General features: G+C 44.8%; 1 protein-coding gene across 1 annotated transcript in view; it reads right to left on the reverse strand.

The window, feature by feature from the left end:
• The window catches only part of LOC146009609 (pulmonary surfactant-associated protein D-like), a 32,148-nt gene extending 22,610 nt beyond the window's left edge, over positions 1-9,538 (reverse strand). Inside the window, exon 1 of the mRNA XM_083150057.1 lies at positions 9,394-9,538. Coding sequence (XP_083006183.1) covers positions 9,394-9,538 — 145 coding nt within the window. The remainder of the gene's footprint in view (positions 1-9,393) is intronic.
• Positions 9,539-10,224: the final 686 nt, after the last annotated feature.

Here is a 10,224-nt window from a genome sequence, read left to right on the forward strand (position 1 = left end):
TACACACACTGCCGCCCTCATTCATACATACTACACACACTGCTGCCGTTATTCATACATACTCAAAACACACTGCCGGTCTCATTCATACATACCACACACACTGACGGTCTCATTCATACATACTACACACACTGCCGGTCTCATTCATACATACTACACACACTGCCGCTCTAATTCATACATACTACACACACTGCCGCGCTCATTCATATATACTATGTACACTTCCGCCCTCATTCATACATACTACACACACTGCCGCCCTCATTCATACATACTACACACACTGCCGCCCTCATTCATACATTCTACACACTGCCGCCCTCATTCATACATACTACACACGCTGCTGCCCTCATTCATACATACTACACATGCTGCTGCCCTCATACATACTACACACGCTGCCGCTCTCATTCATACATACTACACACGCTGCCGCTCTCATTTATACATACTACACACACTGCCGTTCTCATTCATACATACTACACACACTGCCGTTCTCATTCATACATACTACACACACTGCCGTTCTCATTCATACATACTACACACACTGCCGCTCTCATTCATATATACTATGTTCACTGCCGCTCTCATTCATACATACTACACCCACTGCCGCTCTCATTCATACATACTACACCCACTGCCGCTCTCATTCATACATACTACACACACTGCCGCTCTCATTCATACATACTACACACGCTGCCGCTCTCATTTATACATATTACACACACTGCCGCTCTCATTCATACATACTACACCCACTGCCGCTCTCATTCATACATACTACACACACTGCCGTTCTCATTCATACATACTACACACACTGCCGTTCTCATTCATACATACTACACACACTGCCGTTCTCATTCATACATACTACACACACTGCCGTTCTCATTCATGCATACTACACACACTGCCGCCCTCATTCATGCATACTACACACACTGCCGCCCTCATTCATACATACTACACACACTGCCGCTCTCATTCATACATACTACACACACTGCCGTTCTCATTCATACATACTACACACACTGCCGCGCACATTCATACATACTACACACACTGCCGCGCACATTCATACATACTACACACACTGCCGCTCTCATTCATATATACTATGTACACTGCTGCCCTCATACATACATACATACATACTACACACACTGACGGTCTCATTCATACATACTACACACGCTGCCGCTCTGCTGCCCTCATACATACTGCACACACTGCTGCCCTTATACATACTGTTGCCCTCATACATACTGCACACACTGCTGCTCTCACTCAAACATACATACACTCACTGCTTCCATACATACAGTATATCCATCCCACCATACCACATGTCAAGACACACTGAGACCACTTCACTACCTGATGTCCTCTGGCTTCTGAGGCTGCAGGCTGGGCTACTGCTGATGCCCTATGGCCCCTGGAGCTGCAGGCCAGGCTGCTGCTGATGTTCCCTGGAGCCGCTGGCCGGGCTGTTGCTGGTGTCCCCTGGGGCCCTGGAGCCGTCGGCCAGGCTGCTGCTGGTGTCCCCTGGGCTCCTGGAGCCGCCAGCCAGGCTGCTGCAGATATTCCCTGTCTTTGGGAACCGCAAGCCGGGCTGCTACTGGCGGGGAGCGGGGGACAGGGACACGTTACCGCTACTGTCTGGGGGGGGGGGGGGGGTCATAGACACAGGCAGCGGCAGCCAGCAGCAGCGTATTTAAAGCAGGGAGAGAGCCTCTTCAGTACTGCTCCTCCCTGCTTTGCAGAGGTTGCCCTAGCCACCCCACTGATCACCAGGTCCAATGGTAAATTATTGCCTAGCTCTGCAATAGGCAGAGGTGAGCAGCAGGACACGCACGGCGGTGAGTGCTGGAATGGGGTGAGCTGCCGGCATGGGATTATTACTAGCCCGACAATAGTAGACTCAGGTGTCGGCAGCTCCTTCCCCAGCACTGTGCTATAACAGCCTGGCGGCACTTCCCCGGCCCCCACCCACACACACAGCCGGGCACACAGACATAACTCTATGCAATACAGAGGGGCAGGGTGAGGACGCTGCCCAGTCAGAGCTGTCACACGCAGCAGCACTGGGAGATGTCCGGCTGAAGCCCCAGGGCACTGAGAGACAACGTGAGTCTCCTACATCACGCTGCCCGGGACCACCGGCTGAGCTCCGGGCAGCAGCTGACGATGTGCCTGGAGAGTGATGACAGTAGCCAGGACTGTATCCCGGGAGTGGGGGACGGGGGCTGGAGACCCTATGAGCCAGCCAAGCGGCGCTGGCTGTGGGGAGCGGGACGAGCCGGCAGGGAGAGGCATGTGCTATGAGCCGGGCAGGCGGTGGGGAGCGGGCCGAACCGGGCAGGGAGAGGCATGGGCTATGGGGAGCTGGATGAGTCACCAGCGCCACCCACTTACTGTGCCCCCAGTACCTCAACGCTGTCCAGGCAGAAGTTTATGGAGGTTCTGGCCGCAGCACTTGCTTCACAGTCGGCCATGTTTGTACACCCAGTGAAGCCTCTCTGTAGTGTTAACTCCCCCTGCTGGCGGCTGTGTACTGCGCATGCGCAACAAGTTGGAGCTCCTATCTTTATAATGGGGGACGTTTCACTAAATTTAATAAAAACTGTACCTATCTGAAAATCCTCAACCCCAAAAGGCACTCCACTGGGACAATATCTACCTAATAAAACAAACCCCAAGTCTCAATTGTTCCTCTACCCCGAGTTATGCCTTCCCAAAAACCCCCTCATAGACTAACATGGGTGACAAAGTGTCATTTCGTGAGTGTCAGAAAAAAACTGGCAGTTGGAAGTTTAGATCGCTCCCAATTGGTCATTTTTTTATATTTCGACCTGAAATTTGGCACGCAGCACCGGTTGACGGTTCTACGCGTACTTGCCAAATTTCAGCTCAGTACGCCCAGTCACTTTTGAGGTGCAGTCCCTCAAACACCATGCCCCCATCCGAAAAGTTCCCTATGGGAAAAATCCGTTCGTTGGATTCAGCCTTAATATAAGGGCACTACCGTGCCCTTATAATATATATAGGTAGAGATGGAAAGAAAGGTGTGCTTCATAGTGCATTAAAAGGGGTTTTATTTGGATAAAACACAATATCTTTTGGTAACCCCAAAAAACAAGGAAAATAGTGTCCATAGTTGGACTAAATTTAATTTTAGCGCTGTGTACTGTTTCTGGATCTCAAAACTTTTCTTCCATTTGATAAAATACCCTTATTCCCATTTTAACTGTCTGTAACGAACCAGTTTGTTTTATCACTGTTTCCAATTGTAAAGTGCAACATAGTTTGTTGCACTATATAAGAAACTATTAATAAGTAAGAAATAATTATATCTATTATCCACAATACATGTTACATCATTTTTATACAAAGTATAATTCTGTTTGATAGAAAGATTTTTTTGAATATACTATTTTTACCTTGTGCTCCAGTATTGCCACCGTCACCTTTCTGTCCTAGTGTTCTCGGATAAAGAGAGAATATTAGCTGCATATTACATTTAGCAAAAATAACAGTAATACTATTGCTGTATGATATGTTGACTGATCATGCTGGTATAAAAAGTCTTTAACCTGCTCCTCACAGGATTTCACAAGTGGAATAAAGTCCCAACACAGGTAAATTCTGTCCAACGTTTCAATCTGACAGGATTTTTATCAAGTGCACATAAGTACCACGCACCACACCAACCTTATAAGATGCAGTGAAGTGTGTGTGTTGTGGTGTCCCTCCCATGGAGCTCAGGGTGGGGCTGCTCAACTGGGATACTGACGTCACTCAATTACTCAAAAAAACAGGACTTACCAAGTTATTACAAGCATATAGCGGCTGTCTACTTTCAATACAACTGATTTGTCTATGGCAGCCCATCCACCAGTCCCCAGGCAAGAAAAAGGGGTACTTGTGTATTATCATGGCGCCCATCGCATTGCATACCATAAGGATTAATATGGTATGCAATGAGATGAGATGCGATGCGATGGGACCCGATCTTATACAATTTAAAATTGTATACTTTTGTATATGGCATACAATGAGATGAGATACGATTTTTTTTTTTTTTACATCAATAAATTTTTATTGAACATTTTCATAGAAATGGGGTACAGAAAAAAGAGGTAGGGAAACAAGATTTCGCACTGGTGGCAGTCCAACCTTAGGGATGGCAACCCCCCCAATCCACTACTTTTGTCTGCTACCTCCAGGCTGCTACAACCTACCTCTGAACATGATATTTCCTTCTGGTATAAGCTCCTACAAGACTCGACACCCCCCACTAAATCTAACGCTCAGAGGAAATGGGAAGCTGAATTAGGCCTGGATCTAACTGTTACACAATGGAGCAAAATATTTCTTTCATCATACACTATGTCCAAATGCTTAAATCACACCGAAATGCATATGAAATTGCTCCATAGACTCTACTTAACTCCAGACAGGTTACACACATTCTGGCCCTCATGTTCCAAATTTTGTTGGCGCCTATGCGGGGAAGTGGGAAACATATACCATGTGTTCTGGACGTGTCCAGTGCTGACCAAATATTGGTCAGATGTTTTTGACTTACTTAATGTTGAACTAGCTCTTCAGCTCGCCCCATCCCCCTCGCTCGCTCTACTGAATGTCATCCCAACTTCCATCCCTATCTCCAAACGTTATGTTTTAGGCCATATATTAATAGCTGCATGCGCAGCCCTAGCACAGCTTTGGAAACAGGCAAGTCCCCCTCTGATCCTGAAAGTGATCCATAAAATCCATCACCATTTCATTATGGAAACAGAATTTATACCCTCCACCTGTTCGGCATCCTCACCACTAGTCCAATGGGCTTACTGGCGCACATACGTTATTGAGGGTGAAGGAGCTCAATATTTCCCTGACCCCTCTCAAGTTAGCCCCCTACAATTTAGTCTCAATGAGAAAGATATTGCCTCTCCAACAGCCACCACTATCCCATGTGTTACATAAACCAAACTGTTTAAAATGCAATGTCCCTGCTCAGTTGTTACGTATAAAGCCTGGTATGATTACTTACATTTTTTATGTTCATTGCCAGATCCTGTGTGATGAGATACGATTTTAAATTGTATAAGCACACTAATGGTTGCTTTCAATGTTAATTGGCCCCCATATAAGATTTTTAATTATATAAGCACCCTCATGGGTACTTACAATGTTAAATGCACCCCCACGCCACCCCCACTATCAACGGCAACCCGAAGCGTGGCGAGTACATCAATGTTTGACATCAAAATGTTTGATGTTTGACATCAAAGCTAACATTGAGGTGATAGCTATATGTATTGTAGCCATTTTCAGCGATAGTGTTAGGACCTGCAGAAAATTGGGGTCCCTTAAAGGGGGCTGCAGGCTTAAATGCATTGATCAATTCATGAACCAAATCTCCACTATTTATTATCAGTTAATTTAGTGTGTGCAGAACCCCTACAATTTATATGTATATATATATATATATATATATATATATATATATATATAGACTTCTTGTATGCCGGGCACAACTTCCCTTAAATCGTTGCTGGTCGGGTGCCGGTGTCAAACAGGTAATGCAGACTTCTTGGGGTGGACACAGCACTCCAGACACTTGGAATCTCAAACGTATAAAGTTTTATTTAAAGATGGCAACGTTTCAATGCGGATGCATTATTATATAGGAGCCTGACGATAATGCATCCGCATTGAAACGTTGCCATCTTTAAATAAAACTTTATACGTTTGAGATTCCAAGTGTCTGGAGTGCTGTGTCCACCCCAAGAAGTCTATATATATATATATATATATATATATATATATAGACTTTGTTTTCGGCTCGGTACTCCAACTCAGAATGGCAGATTCCCAGGTGCCTTCTGGGTCCAATAGGTAGCGTAGTTGTAACCAGGTACAAACAGGGGTTTTCAAAAACGTGTATTTGTAACTCAAATGGGTTGTTCCTGCACCTTGACAAAGGGGCTAGTCCCCAAAACGTTGGAGAGTTACAAATACACGTTTTTGAAAACCCATTGAGTGCCGCTGCCTGTTTGTACCTGGCTACAACTACGCTATATATATATATATATATATATATATATATATATATAAACGAGGGATGAAGGCGGCACTCTCACAGTCTAGTTTTGAAGAATAAAAGTCCTTTATTAAGCGGTCCGCTTAATAAAGGACTTTTATTCTTCAAAACCAGACTGTGAGAGTGCCGCCTTCATCCCTCGTATTTGTATTGGACTTCTGCAGAGTTCTTTGGATGGCACCGCAGCAAGCTAAGTCTTTAACAAGCAGAGTTCCGGGTATATCTGTCTGCTCTATATATATATAAAAATAATAAATATATATATATATATATATATATATATATATATATATATATACAGGGCTGCCAAGAGAAATCCTGGGCCCCGGTACAACAGCATCACGGGGCCCCCTGGAGTGGCAAGCGACAGAAAAGAGGTGTGGCCATTAAAGGATATAGGGGTGTGTACCACACCATATACCCTTTATGCAAAACAATAGTAGACCCCTACACATTATGCTACACAGAATGAGCCAAAATTCACATGGAATGTCTTAAAATTCACATTATGCCACATGGAATGACACAAAATTCAAATTATTCCACACAGAAAAAAATTCAGGGAGAGTGAGAGGAATGGTGGGGATGCAGGGAGAGAGATGGCGGGGACAAAGGTGCATAGAGCGGGATGGCGGGATGCAGGGACAGAGACGGTGGTGACGAAGGACCAGATGGTGGGGATGCAGGGACAGAGACAAAGTAGGTCTAGAAGGTCATTTCTATGTAAGGGATGGCAACAGAAATCTTGGGGCCGGTACACCAATATCACTGGGACTGAAAAATGCTGAAACCCGATATTCCCAGGATCCAGGGATTGGCATCCCTAAAAGTAAATAGCCCCCTGTGCCCCCACACTGACTTGCTGTGGAGGGGGGCAGGCGGCCGCAGTGCATAGGCAGGCGTCGGGTAGACATGTGTGACGTGGGAGGTCCGGCGGCGAGCAGGTTCCGGTGTCGGGTATGATGTGGGAGGCCCGGCGGCAAGCAGGTTCCGGCACTGGTGGTCAGCGCTGCGGCCTGCGCAGCGTGACCTATGACCGAATCACACAGCGCAGGCCACACGCCAGGTCAGGAACAGCTGGGCAGTGTCTGAGCGAGTGCTCAGACGCTGCCCGGCATTAGACTGCACATGCGAACGCGTGAGTTGGTGCATGGACACAGCTAACCCCATGCCCGCTCTCCTAGTCCAGTGGTCTCCAACCTTAATTGAGCGAGAGCTACTTGTGACTAAAAAAGACAAAAAAAAGTCCCCGAGAGCTACTAAAATTTGAACAATGCCCCTAATACTATGCCGCACACCGTAATGCCCCAGCGCAATATGCTGCACACTGTAATGCCCGATACATTATGCCACGCCATTTCTCTGAAACATGATGCAGCACACCATAATGCCTGATACTATGCTGCACACTGTAATGCCCCTGACACATTATGCCACACATTGCAATACCCCTCACACCTAGTGCATACCTCCCAACTACGGCAGTGGAGAAAGGAATATATGTGCTTGCCGCAGGCACGCGCCAAAAATTTTTGGGCGCCGTTTTGTCGCTGTGAGGGCATGGCCAGTGTCTAATTCCCACAGGACCGTCCCCAAAAAATGGGATGTCACACAAAAATAGATACACACTGACTATGCCACACCACGTTGCCCCCCACAGTAAGGCTTCTAATACATTATAAATTACCTGCTTGTTACCAAGGGGTTAATATGCATTGCCAGGGGTTCTTGCTTGTTGTCAAGGGGAGTTAATGTCCGTTGCCAGGGGTTCTTGCTCGTTGCCAAGAGGGGGGTTAATGTCCATTGCCCGGGGTTCTAGCTCGTTGCCAAGGGGTTAATACGTGCCCGGCCAACTGCCCGTCAGCTGCTGCTGCCCCCTGCTTTACCCTGCCTTCCCCTGCGCACAGAGAGCCAGACGCTAGAAGTCATTTTTCACTTCCAGCGTCTCTGACAGGGAGCACAGCTCTGCAGTGTTACCAGGAGCTGTGCTTCCTGTCAGACGCTAGAGGTGAACTATGACTTCTAGCGTCTGTCTCTTCGTGTGCAGGGGAAGGACAGACAGGGGAAGCTGCAGCTGACGGGCAGGTGGCCGGACACATGGGCGGGCGGGTGGCCGGACACATGGGCGGGGGGCGGACAGGTCCTTGTCCTCCCTACACAACCGCAGCCCAAAAAATATATTTTTAAGTGTGTGTCCGGACCCGGGCCCCCCTGGCAGGCCCGGGCCCAGGTAAAATGTACCCGCCCCCCCTGCCTCTCGGCGGCCCTGTATATATACCATCAGATGTATGGCGGCACTCCCATAGAATAAATGAAGAGACTCTGTGTGTGTGTGTGTGTGTGTGTGTATATATATATATATATATATATATATATATATATATATATATATATATAGGCACAACACATTTAAACTAACAACCAGAAACAATGTATACAAATTAAATGTCTATTCCCTTAAATTAATTAATAAGAATATATCATTCAGACAGACTTTGTTACCTTTATCCCCTGGACTTCCTTTAGGTCCTGCTTTTCCATAGGAACCTAAATAATGATATTTATTTATTTATTTAATTAAAACTGTTAAATGTATATGTATATAGTACAATATACTGTATATTGTTTATGTTTAATGGACTGCAGTAAAATATATTGTTTGTCATGTGCATTTATTCAATAGTAAATAATATACCGGTAATTGATAAGTTGCAATGTTTCATACACAAATTTCTCCATATAAATAGTGTGTTGCACCTGGAGATTGTCTCTGTGGTTTTTAGAGTGGTGTTTGACTCTTCATAACTGTTACTAATGTAAAAGGGTTCTAACATTTTACACAATTTTTTACAATTCAACTTACCAAACCAATCCAAATAATAATATAGTTTGGCTCAATTATATTTTTGCTGTATGTAAAATTATTTCTATATTATAAAATGCACAGCAATTGCAAGTGTAATATTAAAATATGGCTATCGTTCAGTTTATTGCTGCTAGTTAAAAATAACACTACATTGATTTGGTTTCCTTTATTTTTCTTTAAGTACTTATTTTGGCATTAATTTCCAGGAATAATCAATGCTGGATGTAATTTGTGAAGTATATAGTTTTAAAACAACAATCTTTGTAAAAATGTTTTTACTTAATTCCTTACATTTTGGATAAAATATAATTTTGCTTGCAAAGAAACATTTTCCTATGTTTTATAGAAAAAATTCAAATATATAAATCTGCAATGTACTGTATTTATTTACCTGGATCCCCTTTTAAGCCATTGATCCCATCTCTTCCATCTTTTCCATTGAGACCTGGAAGACCCTGTACCACAGAGCACACAGGGAATGTGTCTGACAGAGCCTTGGAGAACAGTATCAAGAATATTGCAGCTACAAATATCATGGTTTGAAATTGCAGGTTCATGTCTCACCTAGAAACACATTCATTTTATAAATGTATAAATAATAAAATGAATAAGTAATGTATATTAAACATCCATCATTACACAGCACTTACGGATATCAGTGGTTGTAGTCAGTCACAAAACATGAAATTCAGTATTTCACCAACATACTGTATGAGCCTGGAGTAAATACTATAACGAAAGTGATTACATAGGTTTTTATATAGGAGTTTATTGATTGCTTAGAAGTATCTCTGTGAACTTTGAACAGTGACGGTCAATGAAAACACTTTGTTTTGTAACAAAGTGAAAACATGGTTTGTAATTTGAAGTTCACCTTGCGTACCTTGGATTTCTCCAGGGCACGCAAATATAAGTCAGTGGAGACTGACTTATATTTGCGGGCTTCCGGCCAAAGACAGGGCTGGTGGCTGACGTCATGGGACGTCAGTCGCCCACCAACGGCTCACCTCCACCCACCCGCAATCCCATGGGAATGCCCAGTGTTTTCATGGGGATGCCCATGAAACGCCGGGCATTCCCATGGGCAACACCCGACTCTGTCACCCCATGCCCATGGCCCGCATTGGTCCATGTGAACAGATGGGCAAAGCTGAGTCCGTTCGCCCAGGGACCCTGTACATGCGCATAAATCATTATGAGCATGCGCAGAAAAAAACATTGC

Source organism: Crinia signifera, chromosome 6 (assembly GCF_055691185.1).
Source record: "Crinia signifera chromosome 6, ASM5569118v1, whole genome shotgun sequence".
In the NCBI taxonomy this organism is placed as follows: Eukaryota; Metazoa; Chordata; class Amphibia; order Anura; family Myobatrachidae; genus Crinia; species Crinia signifera.